We start from the raw sequence: 15,652 nt of genomic DNA, 5'->3' as shown, positions 1-15,652 counted from the left end.
CTGACACCGTGTCTTCTGGCTTGGCACCGAAACGCGCCAAAAAGCCTTCCGAGACAACAGAAAACGTACTTCGATCGGAAACCTTCTGGATTGAAATCAAAGACCAGCTCTGTTCCACCACCTTTGAAACCAAAAATGCTTTCGGATCCGAAATCCTCTGGATCCAAGACCCCCCGGCTCGGAAACCATCTGCACTGAATCTCGGCACCGAAACAACTGGATGTGCTCGCTCCATCTCGGGAGCAACTCATTAATGCTCCGCCTAGCATGCCGGATCTGAAATGAGTTGTACATCCATCCAACTACTGGACATATCTCTGCAGAAGTGATACTGAAAAGAGAACCTGAATCAGAGGCCTACCATATTCCTTTGAAGAGTAATAATGTTGTGACTAATCCTTCTCCTCTTCCTCCTTCAATCTCCTCAACCCTTAATGATTTCACCTGAGCATTCACCACCACACACACACCTGAAAATCATGATGATGATGATGAAGATGGGGTTGGGAATGGGGACAATGTACCATTTAGTTCCAGACCTGTGGACAGATTACAATACAAACTCCCACAGGAAACAATCCTGACAGTTAACCTACAAAACCCTCTCCACCGGACAAAAGTGTAGGCTACATAGTTGGGTAGAGCTGCCAACTAACATGGTGTGCAGCTGCACAAAGAATCCCTTGTTGAGGAGTTCCCTCCACATGTTAAAGGGTATGATCAGGCACGTTGATGACCTGTTTAATGACCCAGTCGGAGCCAGTTTTCTTACACCGAGGGTAGATAAATACAAGCCAGCACCATCTGACCCAGCCTACATTAAGGGACAATTACCATTGGACTCCCTAGTGGTGTCCAACGCACATAAAAGGGCCAACTCTCAAACTACAGGAGTTGCTCCGCCCCAGATATGGAATCCAAACTTCTTGATGAATCGGGGAAAAGAATAGTCTCTCTGGCAGCAAAATTCTGGTGCATTTCTAACACTCAAGCGCTGCTCGCAAGATACAACAGGTTGCATTGAGACGATATGGAGCAGTTGCTCCAATATCTGCCCGATGAACACAAGGATAAAGTGCAAGATTTAGTGCGGGAGGGACAGCTTATTTCAAATGCTTTCAGGCTCTCCCTAGATGCTGCAGACACTGCTGCTAGAGCTGTAAACAACAGCGCCCTGTTAAGAAGACCCGCTCGGCTACCCATATCAGGTTTTAAACCTGAGGTTGACTACCATCCTGAACACCTGCAACAAAGAGCACCTCTTTGGCCTTGTTGTAGATTTCTCACTGGAATAAATGAAGAAAAGATACTGAAGTGGCCAAATCCATGGGAGCCCTTCAATTGACACTAACACTTGGTTCCTTTTGGTGCTCCTTCTCCCACGGAGGGTCCAAAAATAACTCCTCAGACTACCACCACCATGTACAAGGGTAACCTAACAACCAACCCTTTCCATCTCAGGGTTACTTCAAACTAGACACCCGGGGGCTTCCAGGGAGGTATGGCGTGCGTGGATCCCCCAACATTTTCTTACCCAGAATCCCCTGCAAGCCTCAATTTTAGCTGAAGTCACTTTCTCCACACATTTTTGTGTGAAAGTTGTGGCATCACCGGGCTCCCACAAATTTCCCACCACCCAGTGTTCCCCCAGGCCGTACTACTGGTGCGCAAACTCATGCAACAGTGTCACTATGATCCTGGTGGCGCCAACATGGGCACGACAATCCTGGTTATCAACACTACTGGAACTCTCAGTAGTCCCACACCAAAGGCTCTACCTCTCCCCAAAGCTTCTCATACAGAACCATGGAGAGATGACATCCAGAACCAGCGCAATTGAACATAGTGTTTTGCAGCGTGAATCTTTCTGGATTCACTATGCTGTGCATTATTCCGCGATCTTGTGGTTGGGTCCGGATTCGTAGTCTTTCCTTTGGGTTTTTTTTTTTGTAGCCAAGGTGGGCGGCGGCGACCCACCATTTGGTGCACCTCTCGTGACGTCGTCGTGCTTCCTGCGGAAGTCCCATCTTTGGGGCGCCATCTTCAGATTCTTTTTTCCGCCGTTGGGTCTGGATCGTCATCGGGAAGCTCCAGAGATACAATCGAAGGAAGAAGAAGGAAAAGCGAGTTTCGTCGATAAATAACTACGAAGACATCACAGGAAAGGAATATTGAACATCAGGAGCGCGAAGAAGGAAGTGTTCCACCCTTTTCTTCGACGCCCTTGGAGAATGCGCACTCAGAGGCCCTGAGCGCAATGGACAAGACGCCATTCAAGTTCTGCCCTAACTGCCACCACAAGTTTGCGCAGAAGGACCAGCATCCGGTCTGCAACCTCTGCCTACCGGTCGACCACCAGAGCAAGGACTGCAACGCCTGCTCAGCCTTCGCGCCGAAGACGCTCCGGGTGAGAGAACGTCAGCGAAGAGCCAACGCCAGCATGGATGGCAAGGGTAAGGCCCCGTCGCTCTACGATCTGGGCCTCTCCACAGACTATGAGGACAACGTCGCCGAGGGACCCGAAAACTTCACTGTCGTAGAGACCGACAAGAAAAACAAAGACTAGGTAAAAGTCGTCGAGCTCAAAACACACGAAAGTGCCTCAAAAACCCGAGGGTGACTTGAGAAAATCGGAGTCAAAGTCCACGAAGGGAGCCCCGGCGCCGAAAACTTCGACGACCAAGGGCGGGACCATGGACAAGAGGCCGAGCGGATCCTTCGAGAAGGACTCCCTGGTGCCGAAAGACGCCGAAAGGCAAGGTTCGTCGAAGACAGCCCATGAAACGGGGCGCTCGACGCAGAAGGACAGGTCGGTGTCGACGCAAGTTCCGTCGAAGAGGCCCGCGGTCGACGCCGAATGCATCTCCGAGATGGAGAAGAAGAAGAGGCGGCTCGAGGCCGAAATGGAGAACATCCTTCAGAGGAAGGAGTTCGACACCAAGATGAAGGAATACAAAATTCCAACCGCTCCGCTGACGAACGTAGTCTAAATCGAAGACTAATTCGACACAGAGGGGCTGGGGAGAGATCTCGAAGAGGAAGACGAGACCTATAATGAAGGCGAACCCGAGGAAGAAGACCAGCAGTCGTTCTACAGCTCGGCGCCATCAACCAGCCACTACGTCGAATGGCAGGATCTAGACACCGAGAACCCCGAGGAGCCCGTGGACACGTACCCTTCGAGGCCTTCTCCACCCGACGACATCGGGGTGTACAATATGGTGATCAGGAGCGCAGCGACTGCCTTCGGCGTGAAGCTGGACGAGGAGAGGCCGAAAGCAGATTTCCTCCTCGAGACCCTGCTCCCCATCCAGACGAGGAGCCAATTCCTTCCCATGCTACATAGTGTTATGAATCAGGGGAGAGAGGCCTTTAAAGAACCAGCGACCTGCCGTTCAATCACGCCCAGGACGGAGAAGAAATAGAAGCACTCTTCTCTGTACCCCCCTTACATCAAGGGTAGTATCACGGCCGACCATCATAGCTTCCACGGCCAGGAGAAGGGCCAACGTGCCAGCAACTTCGGGGCCACCACCAGATAAAGAAAGCAGGAGGATAGACCTCACGGGAAGAGAGGTGGAGAGGAACGCCGCAATGCACTGGCGCATGGCGAATTCAAATGCACTTCTCAATAGGCACCAGTACCAGCACTGGGACGAGATGGGGGAGCTAGTAAAACACCTCCCCGAAGAATACCGCCAAAGAGCCTCCCACCTGGTGGAGGAAGGTAAAAACATCGCCAACTCTTGTATAAAGACGGCGCTGGACGGGGCAGAGACTTCGGCAAGACTAATGGCCATAGGGGTCACCGAGAGAAGGCATGCATGGCTAAGAATCTCGGGATTCAAACCGGAGGTGCAGAACAACATCCTTAGCACCCCCTTCAACGGAGAGACACTGTTCGGAGCAACAGTAGACGAGAAACTCACCCAGCTGAAAAAAGAAAACAAAACAGCTAGGTCCATGGGGGCCCTACAGCTAAGGGGGATGAGGAGAGGCAATCCCTCTAGGAGACCCTACGGTCGGGGAGGAAGCCAGCAGGGTGCGTCGCACCAGGCGTTCCAGCAGGGTCAGCAGGGTGATAGTCATGGACAACAAGGTTAACAGAAGCAAAACTGGCAGTACCAGCCTCGGGGCCAGTCCTTTCGCGGGAGAGGGAACGGACGTGGCCAGAGGAGGAGAGGGGGTGACCAACCCTCATCAAAGTGACTCAGCTCGCAGGAGGACGCCTACCCTCGACATGCCCCCAAGGGTGAGGCGCAATACAGTAACATCAAGGGAGAGAGAGGAATCAAAAGCCTACGAGCATCCAACACCAGTAGGCGGAAGGCTGAGGTTCTACCTTCAGGAGTGGCGGCGTATAACCACAGACAAGTGGATACTGAACGACATGCAATACGGATACTGCGTAGATTTGGAGAAAAGACCTCCAAACAGAAGACCAAGGGGAAGACAGAGATCAGCTCAAGAACTAGCCCTACTCAGAATAGAGACCCTGAAACTACTAGAAAAAAGAGCCATAGAGGCAGTGCCGTTCAGAGAACGCAACAAGGGGGTCTACTCAAACTATTTCGTGGTCCCGAAAGTAGACGGAAACGTCAGACCCATCCTGGACCTCCGATACCTAAACAAGTTCATCAGAACGCAAAAGTTCAAAATGACTTCACTGCAGGAGGTGCTTTCCCAAATAAGAGACGGGGACTTCATGGTCACCGTGGACCTCAAGGATGCCTACCTACACATCCCAATAAACAGAAGGCACAAGGGCCTTCTAAGGTTCAACATCGACCAGGAACACTACCAGTTCTCAACCCTGGCCTTCGGACTAAAATCGGCGCCAAGGGTTTTCACAAAATGCCTGTCGGCGGTCGCGGCCCACCTATGAAGGCAGGGGATCCATGTCTACCCCTACCTAGACGACTGGCTGGTCAAGGCAAACACACGCGAAAAGTGCGAGAGGCACGCAACACGCGTGACAGACACTTTCGAACCTGGGGTTCTCGATACACTGGGCGAAGTCATCGTTGGAACCGGAACAGGTGAAGATATTCCTGGGAGCAAAAATCAACTCCCTGAACAGCACAGTGGTGCCCAGCGGCAGGAGAACAGAGGCCCTACTGAAGGAGACGCGTCTCTACCAGAAGGGGCGAGCTCTGACAGTGAGGTGAGTGAGCAAGATGATAGGGATGATGGCGTCCTGTATCCAGCTGGTGACAAATGTACGCCTGCACATGAGACCATTCCAAGAATGGCTACAACAGCAATGGTCACAAGCAAGCGGCAGTTGGGAAGATCTAGTGGTTGTTACGCACGCGGTGCAGGAGGAGATGACTTGGTGGAACAGAGACAACATGACGGCAGGGAGAAGCCTGACACCACCAAACCCAACAATGACCATTACCACGGACGCATCGCAAAAAGGGATGGGGAGCGCACATGGACAACCTCAGATTGAGGGGGCTGTGGGCTCCGGCAGATGCGGTACGCCATATCAATTACCTCGAATTGAAAACCATACCTCTCAGGATAGATCTACTGGCAATTCACCTTCCCGGGAAGGACAATGTGGAGGCAGACTGGCTAAGCAGGCAGACCTCGGCATCACACGAGTGGAAGCTCAATGGCCAGGAAACGGAGAAGCTTTTCCAGAGATGGGGAACTCCCACAATAGACCTGTTTGCAACACGCCAAAATGCAAAATGCCAAAGCTTCGCGTCCAGGCAACCAGATCAGCAATCCCAAGGAAATGCCCTATGGATAAGCTGGTCGAGGACATTTGCCTACGCCTTTCCACCGATACCCCTGTTGCACAGAGTGCTCGAAGTGCAGAACCAGCAACATGACTCTGATCCTAGTGGCTCCGCAGTGGGCAAGGCAGACATGGTTCTCACAAATTCAGGAAATGGCGCAGGGCAATCCCCACAGGTTCGAGAGAAGAAGGGACCTGCTCTCCATGCAAAACGGAGAGGTTCTGCATCCGGAGCCAGAGAGCCTCAACCTGGCGGCATGGCTCCTGAAGACCTAGAGTTCGCTCACCTTAAATTGCCTCCTAGCACTATGCGGGTGCTGCGGGAGGCAAGGAAACAAACTACACGAAAATGCTACAGCGCCAAATGGCAGAGATTTACTGTGTGGTGCAGAAAGAAGGGCCTGCAAAACAGACTAGAGACTCAACAGTACTGAGGTACCTCACACACCTTCTAAAGAGTAACCTCTGCTCGAGCTCCCTAAGGGTACACCTAGCGGCGATCGTAGCCTACACCAGAGGTGAGAAGGGTGGAAGTTTCTTCACTTCGCAGGTGGTGAGGAGATTCATGGAAGGAGCCTAAAGAATTGCCCCTCCTAAACGGTTGCCGCCAGCATGGAATCTCAACGTGGTACTGACGGAGCTCATGAAGGCACCATTTGAACCCATTCACAAGGCCACACTGCAAATGTTGACGATGAAAACGGCCTTTCTGGTGGCCATAACCTCACTACGCAGGGTGAGCGAGCTTCAAGCGCGAACGCTACAGGAACCCTACATTCAGATTCACAAGGACAGGATAGTCCTGAGAACAGACCCACACTTCATGCCCAAGGTGGTGTCGGCATTCCACATGAACCAGAGTCTCCAGATACCGAGTTTCTTCCAAAACCCGACTTCAAACGCAGAAAGGGCTCTGCACACCCTCGACGCTAGAAGAGCGGTGATGCACTACATTGAGAGAACCAAGGAACTCAGGAAATCAAAGCAGTTGTTTGTGTCCTTTGCTACTAGCTTCATGGGGTAGACCAGTGACTAAGGGCACCATCACTAGATGGATTGCCCTCACTATTCAATTCTGCCACAAACAGGCTGGACAGGAGCTAGCAGAGGGGCCTCAGGCTCACTCCACAAGGAAGAAGGGGGCCACCGTTGCCTTCCTGGCGAACACGCCTATTCAGGACATATGTCTAGCGGCAACTTGGGCATCTGTGCACATGTTCACGAAACACTACTGCGTGGACATTCAGATGAACAAGGAAGCACAGGTTGGACAGAAGGTGCTTCAACACATTTTCAACGACCAACGCTCATCTACCACCCAGCCGCCACAAAATTAGGAAAACCGCTACAAAGTCTATGCACAGCATAGTGAATCCAGAAAGATTCACGCTGCAAAACGAATAGTTTCTTACCTGTCGGTGTAGTTTTGCAGCTTGAAGATCTTTCTGGATTCACTAGCGAACCCACCCACCTCCGCCAGTAAGATGAGGCTGGAGAGAGAGGGGGTGAAATGAAAACATCAGAAGGAATAAAAAGGTACAGAAAATGGACTGAAGGACTAATCAATCGCCTAGGGTTTAAAAAAAAGAAAAAGGGAAAAAAGAACCCGAAGATGGCGCCCCAAAGGTGGGACTTCCGCAGGAAGCACGATGACGTCACGAGAGGTGCACTAAAATGGTGGGTCGTCGCCGCCGCCCACCTGGGCTACAAAAAAAAAAAAAAACAAAGGAAAGACTACGAATCCGGACCCAACCACAAGATCGCGGAAAAATGCACAGCATAGTGAATCCAGAAAGATCTTCAAGCTGCAAAACTACACCGACCGGTAAGAAACTATTCGATCTGGCTCCTGAAGTCTTAGTTTGGTTACCTCCATCTCCCACCAGATTGCATAAACGTCATTAAAGAAGCTAGACGTCCTACCACTAGAACATGCTATGCAGCTAAATGGAAAAGATTTTTGATTTACTGCAATAACACGATCAATCCACTAGATGCTTCCACTCAAAACATTTATCTCCTGCACCTACAAAGATGTAATCTGGCATACACATTATACGACCTAGTCCTGATTGGTCAGGGCTCTCCATTTTCAAGATGGCGAGAGCCCAGAGATGTACTTCACCTCGCCTCCCCCACCTGAGGGGACTACAAAGCAATTCCAACATTACCTTTTACTTTAAAATTCCCGTTGAGCTCAATGTTATAATTGTGTTTAACTTGTTGCCTATTGGAACAACTGTAACTATTTCATTTAAAAGTCTATTGCTTATTGAAAGTATTCAAGTAAAGCATCTCATTCTGAGAAAGTATTTTAATACTTTTTGGTTCTAAAATAAAAACTATATATTTTTATATGCAAAACAATTGGCCTAGAGTTCAGGTATTGAATGTGTGAGACCATTTGCTGACTGAGTGTGTACAACACATGCTTTCCACTGTCCTCTGATACTGCCTTACTGCTCGACCAAGCTACCACTTTAGAGAGTAAGGATATATCTAACTTTAGCCTCTGCCAAACCTCTGGGGACTGTGGACTCTGCACACTGAACCTTACTTTGGTGCAGTATATACAGAGCCACTTTCGTACAATTTTATAGCTTTTCTCACTCCTTGTATGCATGTAGTCAAGATCATGTCACCCCATGTCAATAATTGGAACATGAGATCTTATTATGTTAACAAATAGGACATTTTCGGCTTCTAGTCGATGTAGGTATGAGCCTGCCGTGATTGATTCCAAAAATCCATTTTACTATACCGGTTACTACGTTTTCTGTAGTCTAAACTAGTTTATATAAAAGCTTATTGAGTCATTCATTAGATCTCTCCAACTGTGAGGGGACTTTGTGTTCCTTTATTGTATAATGTTAAAATATAATAGAACCATAATTGCCCCAACTGTAGTAAGTACCTGAATTGAGGTTCTTAATGGGATTCTATTCTGGCTATTGGGCGAGCCAAAGACCATGGTTCTTTGGAGAGCCATACAATATTTAATGCATGGTCATTTTAAGAAAGAGCTGAAGATAACCTCTTTAAGCAAGCATTGTCAAAGGCAATATGTCTGACCTTGGCAAGCTGGTCAATAGTAATCACTTATTTCACATTGTTTTTTCTTTAAAGCATATAATATAAATAAGGAAACAAACTTGCTGGCACACTGAGTGCTTATCGTTGCATTGCTAAATGGAAATTTACAAAATAAACTAACCATTGCATAGAGTATTCATATAATATGTCTTCCTCACAGGCAGGTGTACTTTGAGAAAGTGTAGAATCGCCATCTCTTTTCACAAAGTAATTATTGACACAAAGTGACTTTAAGCTTTGAATTTCTACAAGCTGTACACTAAAGTTGAAAAATTTACGACTGACAAGACAAAAAAAAATGGAATGAAAAAGCATTGGGAAAGTATTAGTTCACCAGCCTTGTTTTTTTTTTTATTTTTTCTGTGCAGGGGGTGATCATGCAAAATGTAGTCACTCGCTGTAGTGGACTTGGTCATTGCCCCTATGCAATGGAAAGTGGCATACCAATGTTGAAAATGGACAAATATGCCCACCAATGAAGAGGTCTGACCCAAAGCCCCTCTATATGTAGGTTTAATTTGCTAAAAGATTTCTCTAGGTAAGGCCTAGGAACACATCAGCACCGTAAATAGCTGTCTGATTGTTGCCTTTAACCCAGTACAATACTCTGCTGTATTTTGGCTGCTCCACTCCGGAATGGACGGATGGTAGGCCGGTTGCCAATTGCTTTACCGACAGTTAGGTCAGGGGGGACTCCACTGAGCGTCCTGTACCTCCAGGGTAATTGACTCCACTGACATTGCCTGTTACTGGTCCCTACCCAGAGGATCGCCTTGTTTTACAACTCAGAGGAATCCTTTCACGGTTGGTGAGGGTACGGTTATCTACATAATTTTGGCTAGGTTCATGCTATAAAAAAACGCATACACACGTATATATTTTACTCAGAGTAGCTACTTTCAATGGGTGCTTCCATTAAAGCTCTGCTGAACAAAAATGCTCTTAATTTAAGTCCCATTAGTGTTGCTCTAATAACGTTTCCATTTGTAATGTGTGTACTTGGCATAAGATTAATGTTTTCACTCATGCACTTTGTTTTCTGTCTAGATTTTCCCCAAGAGCGTTGTCCTGTGGTGCTTGCACCACTCTTATATCCTGAAAAACGGGACATTCTAATGGATAGAATCCTGCCTGACTCTGGAGGGATTGCCAAAACCATGATGGAGAGCTCTCTGGCAGACTTCATGCAAGAAGTAGGCTATGGTTTCTGTGCAAGGTAAGTTTCTGTGTAAACTTTTATAAAAGAAAAAAGAAAAAAAAAACCCTGTCTAGTAAGATTTTGTCAGGTACTTTCTTTAATTGTAATTTACTGTTGTCTGGGTGATGAAGTGAGCTAAAGAATGATCGCTTCAACCCAGATATGTGACTGGGGGGAGTGTCTCAAAGTTTCAGCACTGTCCATTTTCTTGTGTGTGCTCCAACGACTCAATGATAAACCAGATCATTTTAATTCCAACGCTTGTGATCAATGTGGGGCTTTATATTCATAATTCTGTTCCTAAATGAAATGATCCAGAGTTCTGTAAAATAGCAGAGAAAGCGAGTATTTGCTGAGAAACCATGATTAATAGTAAAACAATCTGCTGCAGAATACCTCCCCACACCCTCGATAATTGCAGAGCAAGTGGAATGTGTAGGAGCCTCCTGCTGTGAACTGTGACCTCGTTAGGATCCAAATCATTGTTGAAGAAAACGGAGCTTTAAAATGGCATGGTGTCCCCTTCCGCAGTGATCTGATTCTCTCCACAGGCCTCCTTATTGAACTGCTGCTGCTCACCCTGGTCTACTGCAAAGAGTGGCCGTGTTTTTACTGCTGCTTGTTTTTTAAATGCAGGCGCACACCCTACAGGGAACACTGCTTACCAGTAGGAGTAGTTTTGCAGCTTGAAGAGTATTTTAGATTCACATGCGACCTACCCACCTCCCCTCAGAGGAGGAATGCAAATGGGTGGGGCAAAAGATCACTTCAATCAAATACCATATGAATACAACAGGATTTAAGACCTACCCTAGAGAAAGACGGAAAGAAGAATATGAAGATTGCTAACACAATGGGGTGGGGGCACACATTTCTACTATCTGGAGAGGTCCTGGCTAACATAGCTAAGGGCAGGAAGCCTTTGAGGTTTACCGCTCTGAATGTGGTTCCTGCGTGGAGTGTAGGTGTGAAGCACTAACACCCCAAGCAGCCGTTGTCCATGACCCATGAGAGCACAGGGCCTCCCATCTCAGGGTTTCAAACACATCCATGTGGCAGGCTGGTGCAGACCTGTCAGCTGGACAGAAGGGAGTTAGTCGTTTTTCAGGGGGCAAATCTTAGTTGCCCTCTGAGTGCATTTCATAATAAATCCAACACTGGTATCAGTGTGCCCCTATTATGCTGCGGAGTTCGACACCATGGAGTTCGGAATGGCAAACTCCCAGCTTGTGTACTCAATATGGCTCCACTGCACTTGCAGCATCTGTGAATGGCACACAATGTAGGGGCATAGTGCTCATGCAGGTATGTCCTCACCTGTGGTAGAGTGTCCTGCTGTAGGGCTTTGAGGCCTGTGTAGGAAGCTGGCTCTGTATATAATATACCAAAGTGAGGTATAGTGTGCAGAGTCCAGTGGAATCCCAAGGGTAGGTAGAGGTAAAAGTAGATAGCACCTTACTCTTTGTGGTAGTGTGGGCGAGCAGTAAGTCTTTATCAGAGGGTAGTGATAATCATTTGTTTAACACTCAGACAGCAAATGATCAATCAGGGGTTTGTAAAGCGCAACTACTCGCCCAAAAGGGTCTTGAAGCACAGGCAGCGCAGCTCCTGGGTGATCACGGTGATTGACCAAAAGAGCCAAGTATTGAGGTCCTTCAGGTACTTGGAGAGTGTGGGTGTCTGTCGGATGCGCAGAGGGAGGGTGTTCCTTTCCTTGGCCGCAAGGAGGGAGGAGCATCCTCCTGTTTCGGAATTCTTGATGTGTGGTACTGTCGCAAGAAAGCTGGGCAGAGCGAAGGGATCTTTGCGGTGCGTGGAACGAAAGGCGGTGGTTCATGTAGGCGGGTACAGTGTTGTGGGGGGCCTTGTGGGCGACGGCGGGAAGCTTGAAGGTTATTCTCGTCTAGACGGGGAGCCAGTGTAGTGACCGTAGGTTTTGGCTGATGTGGCAGTGGCGCAGTAGATTGAGGACTAGTCTGGCGGCGGCATTCTGGGCGTACTGGAGTTTGCAGGTGAGGTTCTTGTTGATCCCGGCATAGTGTGTGTTGCCGTAGTCTAGTCTGCTGCTGAGGGCGTGCGTGACAGTTTTCTTGTGTTCGAGGGGGATCCAGTTGAAGGTCTTCCGGAGTAGTGGGACGGTGTGGTAACCGAGGTGACGGCGTTTATTTGGTTGTCCATTTTAAGTTCGGAGCCCAGGATGATTCCGAGGTTGCGTGCGTGGTCTGTGGGAGATGGAGGATTCCTGAGTGCGGGGGGGCCACCAGGTGTTTGAGGCATCAGGGTGTGGGCCCATGAAGATTACTTATGTTTTGTCAGTGTTGAGTTGTAGGCAGCTGTTCTTCATCCACCTGGTGATTGCTTCTATCCCTTCTTGGAAGTTGTCTGGAGATGTTGGGTTTGTTGGATATGGAGAAGATGAGTTGGGTGTTGTCTGCGTACGATGCAATGCTAAGTCTATGTGATCTGACAATGGTGCTCTTGGGGCCATGCGGATGTTGAACATGGTGGGGCTGATGGAGGATCCTTGGGGGACTTCGCAGGTGATCAATGTGGGCTCCGAGAGGAAAGGAAGGAGTCTGAGCCTCTGCTTTCTGCCGGAGGAATTTGCGGATCCAGTCGATAGCCTTGTTCCAGATTCCTGCGTCGGCTGGCTAGGTTGTGGTGTGAGACTGTCTAAGACAGCGGAGGGGTCCAGGAGGAGGAGGGCCACGGTCTCCCCTCTGTCGAGGAAGAAGCAGGTGTCTGTCGTGGCGAGAAGGGCTGTCTGTGCTGGGAGTCTTCCTGAAGCCTGATTGGTAGGGGTAGAGGATGTTGTTTTCTTCTATGAAGGAGGCAAGTTGACTGAAGGCTTTTTCCATAACTTTCGCCGGACAAGGGAATAAGATCTTCCATCCCATAGTGTGATGTCACACACTCAAAGACTGAACTCACACCAATTTGTTTGTATAAAAAGTATTACGTTATTTTATGTTCGAGGCATGTGAGCTGTAGATCATATGCTATGCATAGCCTGCCATCTAGTGTTGGGTCTGGATGTTTGCACTTTGTTTTTGTTCAAAGAAGTCTTTTCCAGTCACAAGGTAGGTGACTCCTTCCAGTGATTGGGTACATGGGCATCGACTCCATTGTTGTATTGTTTTATTCCACCATCGGGTTTGGATGTGAATTGCTGCGCTCAGGTTCTGCACCGTTTCTCGGGTTCCCTTCGACATGCAATCCACTACCCTCGACAGTATTGTTTCTCGATCGAGTTTCCCATTCTCCGCGTGTCATTTCCACTTAAAGATCTTCGATCGGGAAATGAGGAGGGGCCGGTAGGTCTGTGATTGGCTTGCTAGCAGTCGATGGAACTGACTCCATTCAAGCTCTGTCCCGGGTGTCGCTCCAAGTTTCCACGTGCCGACCTGCACGAAGTGGGATATCTGTTTGTCCCCGGAACACGACGAGAGACTGCCATGCGTGCAGATCATTTACTCCAAGAAGCCTCTTTGTGATAGTCAGGCTGGACGTCACGACATGCAACACCAAGGCGGCTCCGTACCGGACATCTTCGGCGAAGATTTTGACCGAGAAGAAATACACCCTCAAGATGCCGAGGAAGAGGAACATGTCTCCGAGGCCGACTCCGACATGGAACAAGAGGAGCAAGTTACACCGGGTCAGCGACCGTGAGTTCAGAAACCCTTTTGCCCCAACAACCAAAGACAAAAAAGGCTCCGGTCCTTTCTCTTCCTCCGTTCCAAGGTCGGCACCGAGGAAAAAGTTTAGATCGCCGGAGCACAAAGAAAAGCCTTCCTGCTCGGGCTCGAGGCGGTCCCATGCATGCGCCATTCCTAAATCCAAGCGCTTCCTGGTACATTCCTTCTTTGTCGAAGCCTAAATCTTTGGTATGGAAGAGCTCTGAACCGAAACTTTCGATGCCAAACTTCAAGTATGGACAAAAAAACTCCGACAAAAGAACCTCGATCCGATGTTACTGGATGCCGATCCGAAACAAAAACTGGTTATGAACTCAGATACTGGACATGTTCATGCCAAATTGCCTGAAAAAAGGAAATTTCCCAACAGGATGAGCACCACATGCCCCTTAAGAAAATGAATGTGGGTACAAACACTTCACCACCTTATGTGCCACCTCCTTCACCTACTAATTCTCAATTACTCATCACACCCACTAATTCACCACCACTATCACCTATCCCACAGGATGGAGATGGGGGATAGGCCACAATATGTTGACCCATGGGAGGATTATGATACTGATCCACACAGATACTGACCCTTATACCCGTCCAGGCCATCCCCACCTGACAATATAGGCTACATTGAGCTTCTTAATAGGGCTGCTCATTACTATGGGGGGGAGCTACAGAAGGAGGCTTTAGAGGAGGACTTCTTGTTTGATACCTTAAGCTCCACTCAGAAAACTACACACACACACACACACTACCAATACTTCAGGTGATGCTTAAGCACGCAGATGAGGTCTTTAAAGATCATGTAAGGGCAAGAATTATCATGTCTAAGTTTGAGAATAAATATAAGCCAGCACCTACTGACACTGCATATATCGAGGGTCAACTGCCCTCTTGTGGCTTCTAATGCTCGCAAGAGCGAACTCAGACCACAAATGTGGCCCCTCCTCCTGATAAGGAGTCAAAGTTAATTGATGCCTCTGGCAAAAGGGTAGCCTCACAAGCAGCTAATCACTGGTGCATTGCTAATACTTAGGCTTTGCTTAGGGCTCATTACGATGAGCTAGAAAAATTTCTGCCAGATGAGCACAAATCTTAGGCAAATTATCTTATCCAGGAGGGCAAACTCATCACTTATACCTCCAAATGCGCATGCAGCAGACACAGCAGCGCTCGCAGTGAACACCGGTTTACTGCTACGTAGACACGCATGGTTGAGAATTTCAGGTTTCAAACCTGAGGCACAGACCTCCATTCTCAATCAACCTTTTGATAAGGAACACCTCTTTGGTCCAGCAGTGTACACCTGGGAGAAAGTGCCCTCTTTCTTGCATGGTATGCCCCCACTTTTTGCTGAATTGCTGATGTTCTTTGACTGTGTGCCCTGGGCTCCTGCTAATCAGGTTCCCAGGGCCTATGTGTAGGAAAGTGGGTTTGTGTTGCAGTAACCCCCCACCACTTTTTGCCAGACTACTGATGCACTTTTTCTTGGTGTGTCCTGCGTCCCTGCCAGTCGGGTTCCCAGGGCCTGTGCCCATTCCCCAAAACTAACCCAATTGGCATCTCTGGCCACAGGTCAGCCCCTGGTAAATGGTACCACAGGTATCCAGGGCACTCACCAGGGAAGATCTCGAAGGGCTGCAGCACTTATTGTACCACCCTTACTCACACACTTTGCAGGCTGCATGTTTTGGTGCAGAACAAAGTAAAGAATTGACATGGCACACATCCCTGTGTGCCATGCCTACAACCCACTGCCCTGGCATAGATCAGTCACCCCTCTAGCTGGGTGCCCTATGCCAGTGGTAAGGATACAGGTGCATGAGCCCTTGTACCCCTACAGTGTCTAAGTCAATTCTTAGACATTGTAAGCACAGTGCTGTATTAAGAGTATATGGTGCTGGGAGCTTGTCATTA

General features: G+C 48.6%; 1 protein-coding gene across 10 annotated transcripts in view; it reads left to right on the top strand.

Moving 5' to 3' along the window:
• CNOT1 (CCR4-NOT transcription complex subunit 1) overlaps positions 1–15,652 on the top strand; it is a 1,579,387-nt gene that overhangs the window by 263,515 nt on the left and 1,300,220 nt on the right. For all 10 annotated transcript variants that reach the window (XM_085638198.1, XM_085638193.1, XM_085638201.1 and 7 more), the window contains exon 8: positions 9,890–10,058. In XM_085638198.1, coding sequence (XP_085494324.1) covers positions 9,890–10,058 — 169 coding nt within the window. The remainder of the gene's footprint in view (positions 1–9,889; positions 10,059–15,652) is intronic.

Source organism: Triturus cristatus, chromosome 12 (assembly GCF_964204655.1).
Source record: "Triturus cristatus chromosome 12, aTriCri1.1, whole genome shotgun sequence".
Lineage (NCBI taxonomy): Eukaryota > Metazoa > Chordata > Amphibia > Caudata > Salamandridae > Triturus > Triturus cristatus.
This window is presented reverse-complemented; position numbering and strand designations above follow the sequence as displayed.